Genomic DNA, 20,044 nt, shown 5'->3' on the forward strand with positions numbered 1-20,044 from the left:
CTCTCTCCTGCTTTATGGTCACTATTCCTAAGAAAGTACCAGCTTCTGCTATGGCTTTCCTTAATCTTCCTTTCTTCATTCCCATCTCCCTTAAAACACCCAGGAGGAATGTACTGGGATCACAGTCTCCCGATCCTGTCCCTGCTCACATTCAGAGCCTAAGGTCCTCCTTTGTGACCCTGGATAAATCCCCTGGCCTTAGTTCTCCACTCAGGCAAAGAGCAGGATAGCAGCACTCCTGCCCCATTGCAAGCTGTGTACAGGGGCACTCTGCCACACAGCCCTGTTAAAAAGTTGCTGTCACTCTCCTAGAGGATGACCCATTGCCCACGGAGCCAAGTTTCCTTCTCTGAGGAAGGAAACCTGCTAACCGGTGCTTGGATATCACAGCAGGAGAAATCAGAGAGAGCGCTTTGGTGCCAGCACCTGCATCTGAGTCAGCAGTCACATTAGCAGCTTGCTGTCTTTCAGATCCAGCTCTTTCAGCCCTGCTTGGCCTTCAATCTATTATTTTCCTTTCTAAGCTCATCAGACTCATTCTTTTATCTCCCACTGGCTGGCTTTCTTCTCTCTCCCACACCATGCTTAGACAGACGGTCTGGCTGCATTTCTCTCTGCTTGACTTCTGCTTACAAAACGCTCAGATCCTGCTGCCTGCCCTTGAATCGCAGCCTGGCCTGTCCTGTGTACCGTTGATAAAGAGACCAAGGGAAAGACATACAAAAACCTCTTTTCTCCGTGGTGATTGCCTTAGCTCTCTTTTATCTCTTGTGTTTGCGAGTGACTTTTGCACAACCGCCTTTTCCTTTATGCCCCCCCCGCTGCTTCTTTTTGCCATTTCCTTCAGAAAGAGATAAAAACTGTGTTTAAGAGAGGAACTATGTCAGTGCTACATGTACAAAACTCACTATTTCACAGCTAATATACATACTATATACATCATGAACCAGCACAATCACTTCTCCTGTTGAAATGTTTTGAGCACTCCAGGTATGGATTTGGCGCTGCATGGCTACTCCTCTCCCTGGGCACAGCACAGGGCAGGGACAACTCCCAAAAGGTGGCCTGGCTGCCACCACCCGTTTTGGAAGCCAAGAGATTTTAATAGCACGGACATAGCCCAGCTGTGCCAAGGGGGTGCCTTGGCAGAGGCAACACTGGGTTTACGCTGCGGGACGCTGAAAAGCCCCGGCTGGGCGTGAGGGGGAGGAGGAACATGGCGGCGGCCTGTGTTGGAGTAGGCCGAAGCGCACTCAAATCCGTACGAAAACAGGATTAATGCTTCCCACACCCTCCGGGACTGCTTCTTTTCCACACTGCAGGGACGAGGGCGCCCGGGGCCCTCCTCCCTGGCGTCCCGGGGGCAGCTCGGCCACTCCGGCCCCCGGCCCGCCGCTCGGACAGGCCCCGCTCCCGCCCTCCCGTTGCCACGGCAACCGCTCCCGGTCGCTCACCGCGCAGGCGCGGAACGCGGCCGGCTCAGTGCGCATGCGCTCCCTCCCCGACGAGCCTGCGCACTGAGCGGGCCGGCGGTTGCCGTGGAGACGGCGTCGCCGGAGCCCGGGAAGGGAGCGCCTCCGCCGCCATGAGCTCGGAGCCGGGGCCAGGCCTGCCCTTCCTCCCGGGCTGCGCCTTCAGGGACCCCATGGTGAGCGCAGCCGCCCGGTGTACCCTGCCTCCCTGGAACCCCCGCCCCCATTCCTCCGGGACACCCCCAAGCCTGCTCTGGCCCGGCCTAGCAGGTGCCCCCCTGAGAGCCTTCCCTGAGAATCGGGCCTCTACACCCCCCACCTGCTCCAGGGACTCGTCAGTGACCTGCACCCTGTCCGTCTCCCCCGGAGGACCTGGTACCCCTGAAGACACCGCCTGGGAACCTGGTACTCCCTCAGACCCTCCTCTAGCTCCCCAGGAGACCTGGTACCCCTAAACTTATCTAATGTTCCCCCAGGGGACATGTTACCCCCTGAACCCACCCCGAGGGAACCTCCTATTCCCTCAGACCACCCTCTAATTCCCCCAAGAGGCCTGGTACCTCCCGAATTCACCTAATATCCCTGAGGGGACTTGGTGTCCTGTGAACCCATGCCCTGGGAACCTGGTACCCCTCAAACTCACCAGACACCCTTCAGGGGACCTGGTACCCTGTGAAGTGACCCCCAAGGGATCTGGTGCCCTGTAAACTCATTTGATGCTCCCCAGCAGACCTAATACCTACTGAACTCTCCCCCAGGGGACCTGGTGTTTCACAAAGCCAACAAATATCTGCTGAACTCACTTCTGGGGGACCTGAACTCTCTGAACCCACCTGGTATCCCTGATCCCAGCCACAGCAGACCTGGTACTCCCTAAGTTCTCCCAATGTAATTAAAAGTCTGTTCCCAGGGGACCAGGTATCCCTGAGCCCACCCTCCAGGGGACTTGGTACTCTTAATCTTGTCCCCAAGGAACCCATTGCATCTTGCACCCATCTGATAACCCCTGAAATTGTCCTGATAGCTTTGGAGAGGTAGGTTCCCCCAGCCTCATTTGAGACCCAAAAGCTTTCTCTGTAACTGCAGAACTACTGTCTGCAAACTCACCCCATGGAGATCCAGTACCACTGAATCCATCCAATAGTTCCCTCGCCAGTTCATGTGATACCTCAGGAGAAGGAGTATCCCCAAACTCACTTTACAGTCTTGAAACCCGATTCCCCCAAGAAAACTACTGTTTCTCTGAACCATCTCAGTCTTCCCAAAGGGATGTGTTCTGAACCTGCTACTTATTCGGATACTGCCCTGAACCGGGAGCCATAAACTCACCTGATGATAGCCCCTCAACTGTCTTGATATACCCAGGAGAACCAACACTGTCCAAACCTCAAACAGCCTTCCACTAGGAATTAATCCCCCAAACCATCCCAGTACAGTTATGTCCTGGACCCACCCACCACCCTTAGAGGGACAGATACACCCTGAAGTCACCATCTCCTGGGCAATCAATACCCTCCTGATACCCCCTCCTCCAAAGCTCTGATACTTCCACAAATGCTCTCCCGGTATTGCCTGGAGAACTGAATCCTTCATAGTCCGCAGGGAACTGATGGTCTGGAACCTGAGAACCTGATAGTCTTCAGAGAACTGGTATCCCTCCACAGAACTGATACCACCACAGCCTCCAGGAGCATCCCAAGGAAGTGAGACCCTCTCAACTGCTCCCAGGTTCCTTGGAAGAAGTAGTGTCATCCTCATCCTCTCCACTTGAATTGATACCTAAATGAGGAAGCAACCTCTCCTTTTCCCCATTCCCAATGGCCCACGCACTAAGGATCTGATAACCCCAAATCCTCCCAATATCCTCTTGAGGAAGCAGTACCATAGATGAGAACTCATACTCCCTGAGTTCCTTCCAGTACTGTTTCAGAGCAGCTGACAGCTCTGCCTTTCCTTCTCCCTGGGGAACTAATATCTTGAGTCTTGACACCATTGCTCAACTTCAACTCAATGCTACTAATGTCAGTTTGAGAAACCAATATCCTGACTGCTTCCCTCAGAAGCAATGCTCCCAGACTTTTGTAGGGAACAGATAGACCAGGGCATGCCTTACATTTCCCTGGAGCTTAACATCCTTAAGAACAGGCTCCTCCATTTCCATAAGGCTCCGTATTCCAAGTGAGGCCTGTTCTTCCCCCATTCCCTTCCAATACGTTCAAGTTGCCTGGTCATCAGGAGAACAGGGCCCCAGTATGCTCTGGTATTCCAGGATAAGGAACTTCATGCATTTGCATGTGAACATTTGTCATGGGACATGCTGTACTGAAAAAAAAAAAAAAGAGACATATCTTGGGACAGTACTCCTTGTCCTTGATATTCCCATTGAAAACTGACACCTCTAGAACAAGCACTTCCATGTCTTCCTGATATGTCCCCTAGATTGTGCTCTACAGAAGAGAGAACCTTTTACCAACCCAGTCTACCCTTTGGCAAATCTTCTCAGGTGATGGTGAGCCCTGGTGCAGGTCAGCCCACTCTGCTCTTCTCATATCACTCACAGAGCCTCTTTACTTCCCCGGGACACAGACCTCATGGTTATTTGGTCTTCCAATGGAAATGCAAATTCTCTCAAAGGAGGAAAGCTTCCCTTCCATCTCCTGCCACCGCAATGCTCCTGATATTTCTAGAGGACTCTACAGTATTTCCTAGGTGTCCTTGTCATAGAAATTTCTATAACTCTTGATTGCTCCTCAGATGGAGTGGGGAGGAACCTCTAAAGGATCTTAACAACACTGAAGGGATCTAGTGCTCCCTTAAGAAGATATTGTCCTATGTTTCTTAGACCAGTGGTGGTATTGTCACTAATACCTGTTTGACAGATGTGCTCTTGACTTGGTGTGCCCTTGACAAGGACTATGTCTTGATGGGCTTTAGTAAACCCAGTCCAGATCATTCTGGATGCTTTTGTGGGAACCCGGTTTTCTCTGTTTTCCTAAATAGGACCTTCTCTTTTCTTTATTCTGCTTGTGTGTGGGTTAGGGCTACTAAAGGATAAATTGTCACTGTACCAGTCTTAGCGGTGCCTTCCAGCATGAACAGTCCAACTATTTTCTAAGTAAGTCAGTCAGTGATGACTGAGTTCTTCAACAGTAAGTGGAGTCATTTACTCATAACAAATACTCTTAATCATGCAGTAATGAAGGTTATCTCAGAATTATTCTCAGCTTAATAATATTATTTCCTCAGTATCATTTATAACATCTTGGAAATCTGCAATGCAAATTTCTGCCCCTAGCAAAATATTATTACCTCTGTCAGTAAAATTCTGCCTGCTTTAGTCATGTGAATGCTTCTACTGACTTCAGCAGCACTGTGTGTATGTAAGAAACACCCACGGGACCCAGCAGAGTGGATTGTTATTTTAGAGTAACTTGAAGTATTGAACTATTGGTAATGTTTTAAGGAGATCTGGACTCCAGAAATGGCTTTGCAGCGTTCCTCGGGATGAGCCCTAGTGAGTGCTATCAACTCACTTTGCGTCAATTTTCCAGTCTATAAAATGGGCATCGCGATACTTGTTTTCCAAGTGAATGCTGAGAAGTGCGGAAGAAAACCTGTGTGTTCAAATAAGATAGTATTTTTATTGCTTAGTGCTCATGTGACAGAGGAACAGAGACACTGGGAGGGGGAACGGCGTTTGTATGAAGCGTTACAGACTTGGCAAAGAGAAGGACTTAATTAAGTGGAATTTCTTCACGTATGGACTGGCAGCGACTGAGATTATGAGTTTACATTCTGGGTTTTCCCTTTTAAATTTACATTGGTCACCTGATACTGTGAGATGTTATCTGGCATCCATGCTCACTTGGGAGAGCCTATCGACTCTGGGAGTCTTATAAATATATGAGGTGTTTTCTTTAGGGAAAGCGTGGGCCCTTAAAAGCCTGTGCACTTCTGACAAACGCTGATATTGCCCAATTTAAAGACAAACTTCCTGGTTTTCCTTGAATATTTTTCCCACAGCTTTCCCTTGGTATTTATCTAACAGAAGGAAATGGCAGTTCTGTGGCAGGGCTGTTTCTAAGATGTTCTGTTAACATGTCTTCAATAAACTCTCTTGTTTTCACCTGAACCTGTTTTCCTAACTAACTGCTCTGTCCACAGCATTGCAAGATCCATAGCACCAGTTTAAAGAGAAAACAGGCCATTATGTGAAATTCAAGTGGGGCCTTGAAGGTATAAATAAGATTAGAGGCTTAACAATGAGGAGTGAGGGAGGGGGTGGAAGAGAAGTGGTTCACATGCCTGAGGTTGGACTGATTGCAAGTCTGGGTCTGGAAAAGGAGCTGAAGCTTGTTCCTTCAGCGCTAGAAATGCGTACAATACTGTTTTACTTGGCAAAAATCAAGGTAAAGTCAGGGATTTTATTATCAGGGACTCACAATTTCTCCTGCTTTCTCTGGAGCATTAAGTGCTCAAAGCCCAGTGGGACCAGCCAGGCATGCGTTATTTCAATCTGCTTTCAGGATTGCAGGTGAGGTACCAGGCGTGGTGGACTGTACAGCAAGTCAAGCAGCCTGGTGTCACTCCAGTCCGATCCAAATCTTCAATAGTGAAGAACAGGACTGGACTGACAGAGATCAGGTCCTCTTCACAGCTCTGACATTTTCTTGTTGTGTGTCCTTAAGCAAAGCAGGGACCTTCCTGTGCCATCTGGATAATTATTTAGCTTGAAGAATGACTCAGTAGCTGGCGTGAGGCAGATAGCAAAGGCAGGTGAAAGGCTCCAAGAAGCTCAAAACCAAGATTAAACCAACAAAACAAAAATAACAAGTGAATCCTGTAGCCAGCATTATACAGTGCTTACAAAGATAGAATTCTTCTCGTCTTATCAGGCTTCTCATTAATCTGCTATATGGTCTTACACTGTGGTTGTGGTTATTTAATGTGTGACCCTTACACAGGCTGTGGAGAGAGGTGGTGAAACAGCTAATGTGCTTTGGTACGTTTCATAATTGCAGTTCTGTGAGCATGACACACCATGATTTAGCCCAGAGAAGAAAATCCTGTGAATATCATCCCCAGGACAGGATTAACAAAATAAATAGAGATGGAAGACACAGAGGGTGCACAAGGTGTAATAGTCAAGGGAGCACCGTAAGGCAATCACAGAGTGAGGTCCCATGGTGCTCGGTACTGCCGTAACACAGAGTAGGGAACAAAGAGTTTGTGAGAGAAATACTAGAGCAGATAAAGTGTTGTCACCCCATTCTAGGCACTGAGAATGGTGGCAACAGGGAAATTAAGTGATTTAAGCTCTTGGGGTGTCTGTGCCAGTGCTAGGATTTGAGTTCACTCTGACATTTTGTTCCTCCAGGCACTTACTGTTTTTTAAGCCTTCTTGATCTAAGTGTAAAATCTGATTGTAAATAACTGCTGCGGTAGGTTATAATAAAATGCTGGGGGGGTATTCTGGATATTACACTCTTTTACTGTTTTTCTGTGCTTTCAGTAGCTGTATCTACTAAGTGCATGCAGTATTTTAACAGCTGGATTTCCTTCCACAGAAAACATCTTTTCATCGGTCCCAGACACTGGGCTACAAAAATGGATTTGCCTTTTCTCGGCTGCCAACAGTGGGGATCGGTGGGGAGCGACTATATGTGAATCAGCTTTCTGAAGCTGAATTAGATGAATTGTCCAACAAGAGACCCACGCTGACCTATGGGCAAGCCAAGCAGGCTCCACCTTCAGGCTTCGTTCCAGCACACGTGGTTTTTGACAAAAAGGTATAAAGAAGCTTATTCCAGGAATATCACTGGCCAAGTTCGGAGACATAAACAGTCAGCTCCAGGGTTCATGGGACAGTGTACAGCAGTTTTCAGATGCCATAGCCCTTAGTCAGAGACAGCTGAACCCCAGACTGAAAGAGGCTTTCTTTGCTTGGGAGGAGGATTATAATACATAAACGATGTAAGACATTCCCCACAAGTTACGCTAAAACATTTGCAGCAGGCGTTGGAAAAGAAGTTTGATTAACTCTGAAAAGCTTCAGTTTATAACCATTGCCCAGTAAACCACAGCCTGGCCTTCTGTGTTTCCAAAACTATATTGAGATTGTAACCAAGCTTAAACTGTAAAAGACAGCCTGCAATGGGGACCCTGTTAGACTGTTTAACTGTGGTCTTTCTATTTACGCTTGTGTTTGTCGCCACAGCGTGTTACAGCCTGTACTGCTCCATTAGTACTCCCTGCGTTACATCTTGGTGATCGTATCAGACGAGGAGGTGGCTGTGTGTAAGCTTGGAGCAGTCCTGAGCTGACCCGTGAGTTTAAATGTGCCAGTGGCACAGACTGCAAGCTGGCGAGTGCGGCCGCAGCCACGGAGAGAGCAGCCGCTGCAGAGCGTGCGAGGCTCAGCAGACCTGAGCGCGTGCAGGGGTTTGCACGCTGCCAGGCAGGCCTGGAAAAGCAATCTGCAGCCAACCCTCAGCCCATCTGTGAGACAGTCTGGGGAACAGATGTGCTCTGTTAATTACTGAGCCTATTCCTTCAGAGTAATGTAGATGTTGCCGTTTAATCTGTCAGATACTTCTCTGCCCCTTCATTCAAGCCAGAGTAGCAGCAGGGGTCCCAGTGCTGCTGGGGGAAGTCACGGTGCCTTTTGAAGCACTTTTGCTGGCTAGCAGGAACTTGCTGCTTTATCATCACTTAATTACCCAGGCCTCTGGGTTGATGTAGGCTGGGTATGCAAGGCCTGATTGGCCATCTACATCCTCTTAGGGGCATTGAATGATCTTGGAGGGAATATTCCTCGTACTTCTGCCAAGCACAGGGACTGTGATTGACTGGCTGATTCGTCTCCTTGTTTCTCCAGCACAGATTAGCTTTTGCTGTCAGTGCTGAATAGATGTGACTTCAGATGACCCATGCAGATTTTAAAATCCACAGATGTGGTTGAACTCTTTATTAAAATCTACTGATAGCTTCCCCAAATCAGGGTCTGCAAAGCTGACAATAGTAAAGAAAGTCATGTATGTCAGTAAACTAGATTACTGGCAGTAACCAAGCCCCTGGCAGTAGGTGAAATAGCAGGTGATCAAGGAGGAGCAGGGAAAAGGCTGTATTTTTTACGCCTGTCTCATGCGTACCAGATTTGTAAAAGGCAGGTCTTGATAAAAGCTCTCATGATGCCTCTGCCATCAGTCGCGGATTAGGCTACAGTTGGCTATGATGATTTTATAGATTACAATCCAGTAACTTTGCACTGCCAAAGCAAATTATAAATAAATTATTGGTCTTAATAGACTAATCGTGGTGTTCAAATTGTTTCTTTCTCTCTCCCTTTGTTATATTGCCCCTTTGGCAGATTTTGAAGTTTGATGCCTACTTCCAGGAAGATGTTCCTCTCTCCGCAGAAGAGCATTACCGGATCCGCCAAGTGGGTATCTATTACTATTTGGAAGATGACAGCATGTCCGTCATAGAGCCTGTTGTGCAGAACTCTGGTCTTCCTCAAGGCAAACTTATCAGACGCCACCGGGTGCCCAAGAATGACTGCGGGGATCATTACCACTGGAAAGATCTGAATCGGGGCATGAACATCACCATGTATGGCAGGACGTACCGCATAGTCGACTGTGACCCATTCACGCAGGTGTGTTGCTTGTACAGAGAACACTGCCAGAAAGAATCCTGGGAGAGCCCAGTAGTCTGCATCTGTACCTTTCACAATATGGTTGCTCACAATCTTTCATTTTGCTTTTTGTGAAGACTTCTTTCTTCAGATCAATGTGGAGTTCAAGGTATGATGTTTGCTGAGGGCACGTTAATTCCTCAGTATTTTTGCCCCAGGGCTGCTGGAAGTCCATCCTTTGTCCTCAGGACTTCTCCTTACAATACAAATTTTAAGTTCATTTCTGTGTGTACAACAGTTTAACTGCTTAGAGTCCAGATGAAACATTGTGCATATGTGAGAGGGAAATTACTGATCCTCTTTTCTGACTTAATACTCCTCTGTTAAGAATAGGGGAAGGAAATGCAGTCAGTAACTCTGCACCCATCTACAGCCAAGCCAGAAGAGCAGTCATGATCCGTGGGTTGAGAATCATATGAACTGACCTTTCTAAGAGAGCTTACTCATTGCCTGCTTTTCTATTTCTGGCTATTTCTGTACCAGTAAATGAGGTAATAACAATCCAGTAACAAGTAATAACAAATACCAGTATACTGGCATCCTATTAGATTGTCCCCAGTACAATCTCAGCCCTGGTCAACTACTATTCTTCCAAGCAATTCCCAGAAGCAGTCCAGGAGTTAGAATGCTCCAGGGACCATTCCCAATAGGTGAGTTACATGCAGCCAACCTGTCCTGGAGGCTGAGAGAGTTTAGATGCAGACTGTTCCTTGCCAGTTGGCCTCAGTGCCCAGGAATGTTCCCAAGCATGTATAATATATTGGTATATATGTGGCTGTTAAGAACATGTGGGGCCAGCTCTGCTGGAACTGGATGACTGTTAAAGTCAGTTCACATCAGATGAAGAGCTGGTTCTCATGTAAATGTTGGTTGGTTGATGGAAAACATGAAATGAGCTACGTGGGTCTACATCTCAAGGCCACTAGTCTATTTATCATTAGCTGGCATCCTCCAGACCAGAAAATAGTGAGTCTGAAAGCGTGAACCTGCTTTGTGAGTCTTCAGGGTGATCTCACATGCCTGTTGGAGATGTTTGCATAGGTGCTTCCTGGGCTGAATGTTTTCATGGGCCACTTCCCAAGGCCAAAAAGGGAAGAAGTCCATTGACTTCAGAAGTTGTTTTGGGTGACTGAGGTGAGTACACAAGTAATACCCTAGAGTTTGTTGATGCATCCTAGGTAAGCAAAAAATCTCCTTATAAACAAACAGATTTTCTCTTTCTGTGGCAGAAGTATTCCTGAAAGATGGACTGAAGCTGCCACTCTGGCACATATCCTCATGGCCCGAAGGGCCTTGGTGGGCCTAGTGTGGGTAACGCTAACTTCCATTGTCTGACACATTGGGGAGACCTGGGTCTCTTGCAAATTTCAACTGACTACATCTGCGGTTATGCACTAATTTAATTTTTTTTGTTTACATAAAAGAGACCAACTGACAGTTATCCTCCATTTAAAGCCCTAAGGCCAAGGAAAACTGCTCAAGTAAAATCTGAGTTAGGGTGTTGAGGACAGGACTGCCCTGAGTAATTAAAGGACAAGCAAAGCTAAGAAGCAGCTTAAACAGAAACAGCTTGGTCATCTTCTATTGTATTTGCTATTGCAGTAGAACTAATACTCCTGCAGCCTGGTGGTCTGTGAGGAATGAACTTGCAGTATTCTGACAACACTCATCTCAGCCCATCTGTATTCTCTAGTTATCTCTTACCTTCAGAACTCATGGCAGCATTAATACCTCAGATGACCTTCCTAGGTGTTCCTGGAGAGCCAAGGAATCGAACTGAACCCTCCAGAGAAAATGATTTTTGATCCTTACACAGAACTGCGTCGGATGCCTATGCGCAAGTACATCACACCATCGGATTTCGACCAACTCAAACAGTTTCTGACTTACGACAAGCAGGTGAGAGAGCTGGTAGTGATTACCCGCATTACAGACTATGTGTGTTATTGAAACCTGAGTCTTGTGAGTGCAACCTTACTCATTCTAAAAAATCTCAGTCTGCTGAACAGACTCCAGATTTGCTCCTTTCTTGGCTTTAGTGAGAAACAAAACCTTTTATGTTTTTGCTGGGCTTTGTGCCTTGTAAACAGCTTCTCTTTGGATTGCAGAGCCTCTGCTCTAGATCCTCCATTTCTCTCTCGCTTTCTGTTGGGATGAGATAAGCCACCTGCCTTGGGAAGTTAGCAGGTAAGGCCAGATGCAGTTCTAATACGAATGGGTGTGCTGCATCCACTCCTCTCTTCCCCCAAAACATTGATGCCAGTGCCAGAGTGGGCAATTTCAGACAAACACAAATGCCACTTGCTCTGACTGAATTCTCCCTGTGCACACAGTTGACTAACACTCTCCTCTCTACTCCTCTGGATCTTCTTTTTCATCTAGCAACAATGTAAGAAACCGTATAGACTACATCTATACTAGAAAATAAAACAGGGCCAGGACACGACCTGAGTTTTGCATATTCTTCCTGGCCAGCTATCAATCAAACAGGTCCTGGCTATCAGCTAGGCATTAGCACAGGCCAGGATCATATCCAGTTGCCATTTTGGATATGGTCACCCTGTTTTGAGGGGAGCGGACAGTTTTGCTGTGTGGATGCAAGCTAGGCCATGCCTGCCATTTTACTGCCAGTTTAGCCTTAGTGACTCAAGTCTGTGCTGGGCCAACTCTGCCTGCAATGGCTATTGGGCTCCTTGTTTAGGAGTTTGATTTCTGTGGCATTAAAAGATGATATTTCCACTAGGCAGAAATAAGATGGGGTCTGCAGTGAATGCAGCCTCCTCAGGGCTGCCGAGTGCATTCCCCTCTGCCTTCCTCAGCATGAGAGTAGTAAAGAATTGGCCATGAAACCTCTAAGACGTTTAAGAGTCAAAACAAGATTCTGTCTTGCTGTATTAAGTTTCATTATAAAAATCACTTCCCTTAAGACTACTTCCCTACTCATTCCTGGGCAATTATTTTCTGCTGCTTTTTAATCACTTCCCCCTCATTTTTCCTCATGCTTCCTGAACTAAATTTCTTGTCTTAGCATAAACTGTTCTCTCTCACTTGCTGCTGTCAAGATAAGCCAGGCCTGTCCAGCTCTCCAGGCCCCTGCTGTCCTTCCCAGTGCTGCCTCAGCAGCCCATTCATCCCAGTGCCCACAGTACAAGGGCTTGGTTGTTCTGTACCTGGCAGAGAAGATTGGTGAGATGCCTCCAGTCATCCAACCCATTTCAACCCACTTCATTTGGACAAAGCATGAGTAATTCTAATCCATGTTTGTCTTCTCTGCCTCTTTTTTCTCCACCCCAGGTCCTTCGCTTCTACGCCATGTGGGATGACACTGACAGCATCTTTGGTGAGAATCGGCCTTACATCATCCATTACTACTTGGCAGATGACACAGTGGAGGTTCGGGAAGTCTACAAGCAAAATCATGGTAGAGACCCATTCCCAATACTGATAAAACGCCAACGCTTGCCCAAAACCTTTGTGGACAAGAAAAGTAAGTTTAGATTGGCCAGCACATCTGTCTGTGCTAAAGTGCCTTGGTGGGTAGACGGGTCTGTGGTGGCTGTGTCAGAGGGTGGCTGTGTCAGAGGTACACCGAGTCTGGAGAATTTTTGCTGAGAACACTCCAAGTGGCACCAGTTTTTGGCCAAAGAAAAGTCCTTTAAATGATCACTAAATTCTTTATCTTTTGAGAAACAGTGGCAGGACAGCAAAACCAACAGCTCCCTGGAGCTTATTTATACAGCTTGCTTTTGTATCCCTTTTCACTAGGAAATGTTAACATCTACCTGATTGATTTATTTTTCCTTTTGTTCCCTTGTCCTTAGACACCTTCCCAAGCTGTGTGCTGGAGATCTCTGATCAGGAGGTACTTGAGTGGTACACAGCTAAAGATTTTGCTGTCGGCAAATCTACCACCCTCCTTGGACGCACCTTCTTCATCTATGATTGCGATGAGTTCACACAAAAATTCTATCGTGACAAATTTGGCATCACAGACTTTCAACCAGTGGAAATAAAGAAGAAACCACTTGAGGAAGTTCCACAGGTACTGCAAACAATTTCTCAAAGGAAGGGAGGGAAGGAAGCGGTTGGTATAAGCTCTTATAGTAAAGTATAGGTTCAGCTTAGTAAGAACCTATGGTAAACAAGTTCAGCTTAAAGAAAAGAGCAAGCAACTTGAAAAAGACAAGGCAAGAATGGTCATAATCGATATAAAAATGAAAGCCCTCTGAAACTGTTGATTTCTAATACTGTAAAGAGCAAAGCACTTGCTAATAGTGATAGAAAGAACTCTGGTTATGTCTATACTAGAAAATTTAAGTGTCAGGGTTTGGTTTTGGCTGGGAAGCCAACCAGCACCGTCTGGCTACACTCATACTACTAAACTCTCCCTCACCCTCCAAAACAGGGTTGCCAAGTCCAGACTGCCTACTGGGGATGGTCACAGCCCTTGTTACCTCCCAAGCTGAGCCTAGGAATGGTTTGGAGCGCTAGCTGGCCTAGACCACAAACATGATGGGGATTAGGTTAACAGTGTAACCATATAGATGATTGAATTCCTGTGCACAGGAAGGTTTAGTTATTAGTATAGCCATAGTCTCTTTATTCAGAGAAATTACCTGGCTTTCTGAATTTCAGATTTTCTTAATTCTCTTAAATGTTCTCTATAAGTAAGGGGTCCAACACATGGCTGGGCTAGTAGTGTCTCTGCTGGGCAGGATGTCACAGCTATTGCTACCTGGTGACAGAAGATTTCTTTCCAAACAGATGATTTCTGATAAGCTGTCTTGCAAACATTGTCTTGTTCTTAGTTTCAGCTGTTCATGCTTGATATCTCCTCTGGATGCAGGTAATTCCTCCCTATAATGGTTTTGGCATCCTTGAAGACTCTCTTCAGAACTGCTTTTCTCTGCTTCCAAAGCCTCCCCGGAAAGATGTAATTAAGATGCTAGAGAATGACCACAAGGTCCTGCGATACCAGGTAGCCCTGGTAAGTGCTTTCCTTGATGGTATAGTGCCAGCTTATGTTGTAGATTCAGAAGGACGAGAGGAACAGCCTGCTCAGACAAGGCTGTTTGTTAGCAAATTCTCCTCTGTGCTGGTGGGAAAAGAGTTCCCCAAGCCAACACTAGTTCCCCCTAGGGGATACCGTTGGGTTATTGTGTACTCGCTGTGACAATTAGTAGCACGCAAAGGTAGAAAAAAAACAAGGCCAGAAAGTACAAAACAAACATGCTACAAAACCAGAGCCATTTATGGAAAAACTCCCACTGACATCAGCACGTGACAGATGGCCCTAACTGAAACAGCATTGCAACTGGGCACTGTGCCTCTGCCTGCCTTCAACGGTTGCCACAAGCGTGGGTTTGCTGTCTCTCCTCTGCTGGCTGTCAGTACCTGTCCTTCTCCAGGCTAGTCCTGGCCGCAGCAGCCAGCAAGGGGCTGTGCTAGCAGAGCAGCCAAGTGCCAGCATAGAAGCCGGGGAGTCCACGGGGATGGTGCTTTCCACCCACCACAACGGCATTCAGGCCCTGGCCTTTGTGCCAGCTTTACAGTTAGTTTATGCAAGGAGCCTCTGGCACATGCAGCAGTAGCAATGGCATTTCCTGTGCTGCCTGGTGCCTGTCCTCTCCAAACACTCAGGGTGAATAAGGGCTGATTTCTTTTCCCTATTGTGCAGGAGTTCCTAAAGGTCGCAGCTGAGGAGTTCAGATCCACTTAATTTTAAACTAAGCAAGTAAACCTACTGGTGTGTCAGGGGAGTGTCTTCCTGTGACTAAGAGCTGGAGGCAGCACCAGCCTCTCTCAGGCACTCATTATAATGAAAAATATAACTTTAATACTGAATTTTACAGCCAGTCTCTCTCTCTGATGAATCATTCCATATAGGATATTCCTTTCTCTTGGATTACTCAGTCTATGGAAACACTGAATATACTTGGTCACTGCAGCCCAGGTTCTGCTTCTGTTAGCCTGACTAGAGCACGTAACCTTTGAAATTCAGGTACTTAATGATGTCTAGGGCTTTGTTACGCTATGTCAGCATATCTGTAGCTTTTGGCCTACATCAAGCGCTTTGTTTAGTCAGCTATAAAAAAAGCTATGAACTCTGGGTCCTTATGAGTGGGTTACTAGGTACTCCTAAGCACCCCAGGAAAGAAAAACCTGGTTCAAATGTTCTTTTCCAAAGCCACTACCTTTCCTCTAGGAATCACCAAACCCTGAGGACAGAAAGCGTCGTTTCATCCTCTCTTATTTCCTCTCCAATGACATGATCAGCATCTACGAGCCCCCAGTCCGTAACTCTGGCATCATTGGAGGCAAATACTTAGGAAAGACCAGAGTCGCCAAACCAGGCTCTACTACAGAGAATGCCACGTACTATGAGCCCTCTGACCTCACCATTGGTTCTACAATTGAAGGTAAAATCCAGCCTGGATTGATAATAGTCTTTGAGCATTGGTTTTCAGTGCCTGCTCTGATATGTCATTTATTGCATGGACAGTGCATGTACCTTCCTTCACTTGAAAGATCTGTTCCTTCTGGCTCTCATCACATTTGAGTTTCCACATCACCAGCTGGTGTACATTGATATAACACTGTTACTGTCAATGTTTGGACCTTTGACATAATTAGGAAAAGAGCTACGTTCTCCATAGTATGCGTTCGGTTTCCATTTTGGGACCTGCCAGGATTCACAGGGTAAAAGCTATGCCAGATGAATTCCAGTAGCAAAGGCCTATCCTGTAAGGAAAATCTGTCCTGTAAGGAAAATAAATGTAATACTGAAATATTTAGAAACACACCAGTGCTAATGGGGGAGGCATTGTAGGCCCAAGCACAGGGCCTTTGCTCTTAGCAGCTGCTTTTCTTGCAGCAAAACTCCCTTTGAGTCAGTGAAACTATTCTCACTTGAAGGACTGAAACAAATAGCAGAGCTCGCTCAAACCTGAGCCCAGCCACAAGAGAGAAACCATGCTCTCTCCTGGATGAAGAAGTGACTTACCCATGCTGAAAGGCAAGTAACACTGCTTTCTTTGATGCCTCTTCCCCAGTGTTTGGCCACAGGTTTGTTATCACTGACGCTGATGAATATGTGCTTAATTATATGGAGAGCAATGCAGAGAGTTTCCCTGCGGCAACACTGCAGTCACTGAGGGATCATTTTCGCCCACGGCGGGTGATAAAGGAGACTGCCAACAGGTAGGCTTCAAAGGATGGCGTTGTGGAGCTAAATAAGACTCAGGGTTGACAGCTAAGGGCATTTCCAGCAGCCTCCATGGGCTCCAGCATGCTGTCTAACGGCTGCTCGGCTGATTATTCAGCTCCAAGAGCCTGTGTCTGGACACATACAGAGGGGGTCAAGGGTGTACAATGGAATATTGCAGCTGCTGCTGACCCAAAAATCTTGCGGGACAGCTCTGGCTCAGCAGCAGAGATACTTTCAGCTAAATGGACGCAGTCAACTTTTCCCAAAAGACAGCAGTTAACTGTAGCAGGTGCTGCTAACAGTATCTGCATGAGCCACGAGATGGTTGCAGGCTCAGCGGACGGTTGGTGGAGTCTTTTTTTTTTTTTCATTTGCTCTGGCTGTGCTTATCAGCCCATCAGAGCCTAGACCACATCCTCTTTTTTAGCTGTCTGGACCCATTTTGGGTGACCCAGTAACAACTCTCTTACCTCACAACACACTTTGGAGTCAGTTAGTATCATGGTAGTTCAGGGGCTCTGGTTGAAACTAGAGTTGCGTATAGTTCCTTGGACTGTATGGAGCACACAAGGAAACGCTCCTTGTCCCAGAGCACTTGCAGACAAAAGGTGCATGGGGGAATTGTCCTGCAAAGGGAAAATAGTTTACCTAATGCTCCAAGATCAAGACTGAGCTTCATGTCTAAGTCCAAGCTGAGATGAGCTTGCCGTAAAAACCAAGCACCCCAGAAGCCTGCTGTGTATTCAGAAATACAGTCTGGCCAGCCATGGTGGGCAGCCAGCACACAACTGTCACAGTAAGGCTGCCAGAAGTAGCTTTTACATGAAGTCCCGTTCTTCCTTTCTTCTACAGTGACATCTCCATGCTTGGGACCAGCAAGCAGGAACTGGATGAATTAATTGTGCAGGTTCAGGAAGAGCTGAAGCTCCATAAGTACTTGAACAACAAGAACATTCGGGAGGCATTTCTTCAGTGCGACAAGGATGGCTCTGGCATCCTGGACAAAGCAAAATTTTTAGCCCTTTGCGACAGCTTGAGTGTGCCGACCAACGCCATTCTTCTTAACAAGGTCAGAAGGAAGGGATGTTGTGCGTATTGAATTCCCCTCCTGTAGCTCTTCCAAAAGAGCTCTTCTACAAACCAACCCTAGGTAGGCGAGACCAACAGCTGCTCTATCCTACAAAGGGTAACAGCTTCAAGAAAAGGGCAAGAGTCCCAATTCAGAAAGGCCTCTGAGCTGTTGGACTGAGCCCGTGTCTTAAAGGAGGAGAGAATAATTGCTGTCCTCTAAGTAAAGGGAAGGAATGTTACCCGGGTTGCCTCCCAAATGAGCAGCCTAGAGTTTGGCTGCACCGTTATGTGAAGCCTGAAAATGCCTGCTGGCTCAGGTCTCGGAGATGAGCAGAAGAGGTTGTATGTCATGAGAGATCAGGCATAGGCTACTGCAGAGCTACTGAGTGTCTGTCATGACTTAAGCACACCTGGGCTTGAGTAGAGATGACACTGAGGTGCTTAGGGAATGAGCCTTAGGAAAGCTTAGATGCATTCTGGATTTAACAGCAACTGAATTTAGATTTGAGAACGAAATGTTATACCAAAAAAAAAAAAAAAGAAATTAGAATCATAACCACTTGGTTAACACAATTAAAACATAGGCTTGCTGGGCACTATGAGCAACAGCACATGGAGATCACAGTCTGCATAGCAGAAAGTGTGAGGAAAACTGAAGAGAAAAATTCGTGCAGCGGGGATGGAGGATCCTTTCAGGAATACGACTGGCAAGGATCCTTTCTTAGTATAATGTGTTATGCAGTAGATTAGTGGCCAATAAAGGCAGACTCAGAGTTTAAAGAAATCTAGAAACCAGAGGGAGTATTTCCCTTGCTAAAAAAAACCCGTTTTCTAAACCAGCCAACCATGAGCATCACAGCCGTGGTTAGAAAGGTGCACAGGCAGGGTATTTATATCTCTGAATGCGCACTGAATAAAGGCCTTTGACCAGCACCCGGGGCTTTGCTGTACTAGAGTTCATCGGAGACCACTCTGCCCTAAGGAATTTACAATGTGGTGACAGTCGTTCCTGCTTCCACTCCGAGAATGGGCGATGAAGCGACATGCCCAAGAGCATGTGGAGAACCTGTGACAATTGAGGCTAAACCCCCGTGTTTGAATTCCCATCTAGGACCTATACACTAAAAGCATCCCTCTTCTCCTGAAATCTTAATAAGAGTATGCCCAGAGCCCTCAGAAGCGTGGCAGTGCTATAAGTTAAACATATGGCAGATAGTTAACTACTGCCTGGATTGGAGAAGAGCACAGCTGTCAGTCACACAAGAGCAACCCTAGTAAATCTGTCTCTAGGCGACAAGGGGAAGAAGAATCTTTTCAAGGAACTGTGATATTAGACCTTTTCCATCTCCCTGGGTGTCAGAAGGAGATTAGTTATGCAATTAAAGAAACAAAAGCCCTCTTTCTTCCCCTTAAGCACACAAAGGCTATAGCTCTGTAACACAATGCAGGGTCAGGCACGGATACCAGAACTGGCTCATTAGTAGGGCTGTCACTGAGCTCAATTATCTGTGTCTCCACTTTATGCCATGTGCACACACCAAAGCGACACCAGTGAACTATAACTGTTCAGGTATGTTGCCCCCATCCCACTTTTGGCAGGGATTTCTATGGGGTTTCTGAAAGATTTGCTGTGGCCTGTGTCAGTCTGTGGCCATGCTTTATTTTTTTGTGCATCTATTGCCACTGTGGTGATACTCAGAAGGCAATCAGGATTAAACTCAAACACTTTAACTCTTCTCCTTGCATAGATTAGTGTCATCTATAAGCATTCAAGGTTACCTGTGATTCAGAACTACTAAGGCAGTAGGCTCTTCCACACAGGGGAATAAGATCTTCTGCCCTGTCACATAAGGAGTACCTCTGGGCACTTTCCCCTAAAAAAACAAATTTGCAGCTTCTTCCAACTCTTTATGTTGTTTGTTGTTTTTTTTTCCCCTCAGCTGATTGACCTATGTTCTTGTGAAGAAGACAAGATAAACTACCATGATTTCCTTAGAGCCTTCCCCTCGTGATCTTTGCGCAGAAGCTGAAGCACAAGACCAGCGATAAAATTCTTAGCTGCCGACTTTAAGACATTGTACTTCAAAAAGGATGCTCTAGTCTTCACCTTTGCTTCACTCACTCTCCCCCTTCCGTCCTCACTAGAGCCAGCTAATTTCACCCTCACTTTGTTAACTTTTTTCCCTTGCTAACCTCTCCCTGCTCTTTTAGCCACCACCAAGCTCAACCTCACAACTGCTCGATATTGAAATGAAACTCACAGGAGAAAAAACTTTGGAGAACCAAAGCCAGGTTCTCCTGTTTGTCTCTCAACTTTTTAATGCAGGACAGCAAAGCTTGCTAGAGCTAAACCTTTCTAAAGCCTGGAGTGATAACCACTCTAGATTTCTCTTACAGAGTCAAAAGGGGCCTTTCACCTTCAAGCAGCAAAGACTGCCAGTTTAAAGTGTTATTTGCATTGCAAGAAGATCTAAGAGCCCTGCCATGGACCACGATAAACTCACGCTTGCTAGTCTGAATGTAAGCAATTCATGCATGGCTGCTATAAAAGTGTTAATAAATCTGCTTTAAATAGAAGTACCTCAATGGCTGGAGTAG

General features: G+C 46.4%; 1 protein-coding gene across 1 annotated transcript; it reads left to right on the forward strand.

The window, feature by feature from the left end:
- The first annotated feature begins 1,585 nt into the window (after nucleotides 1-1,585).
- Nucleotides 1,586-19,558, forward strand: EFHC1 (EF-hand domain containing 1). The gene is given in 11 exon segments (XM_050894594.1): nucleotides 1,586-1,648; nucleotides 7,040-7,261; nucleotides 8,842-9,129; nucleotides 10,918-11,067; nucleotides 12,463-12,655; nucleotides 12,990-13,210; nucleotides 14,015-14,155; nucleotides 15,374-15,587; nucleotides 16,221-16,390; nucleotides 17,256-17,444; nucleotides 19,387-19,558. Coding segments are annotated over 11 exon segments (1,923 nt in total). The 3' UTR covers nucleotides 19,459-19,558.
- The last annotated feature ends 486 nt before the right edge of the window (nucleotides 19,559-20,044 follow it).

Source organism: Gymnogyps californianus, chromosome 3, assembly GCF_018139145.2.
Source record: "Gymnogyps californianus isolate 813 chromosome 3, ASM1813914v2, whole genome shotgun sequence".
Taxonomy (NCBI): domain Eukaryota; kingdom Metazoa; phylum Chordata; class Aves; order Accipitriformes; family Cathartidae; genus Gymnogyps; species Gymnogyps californianus.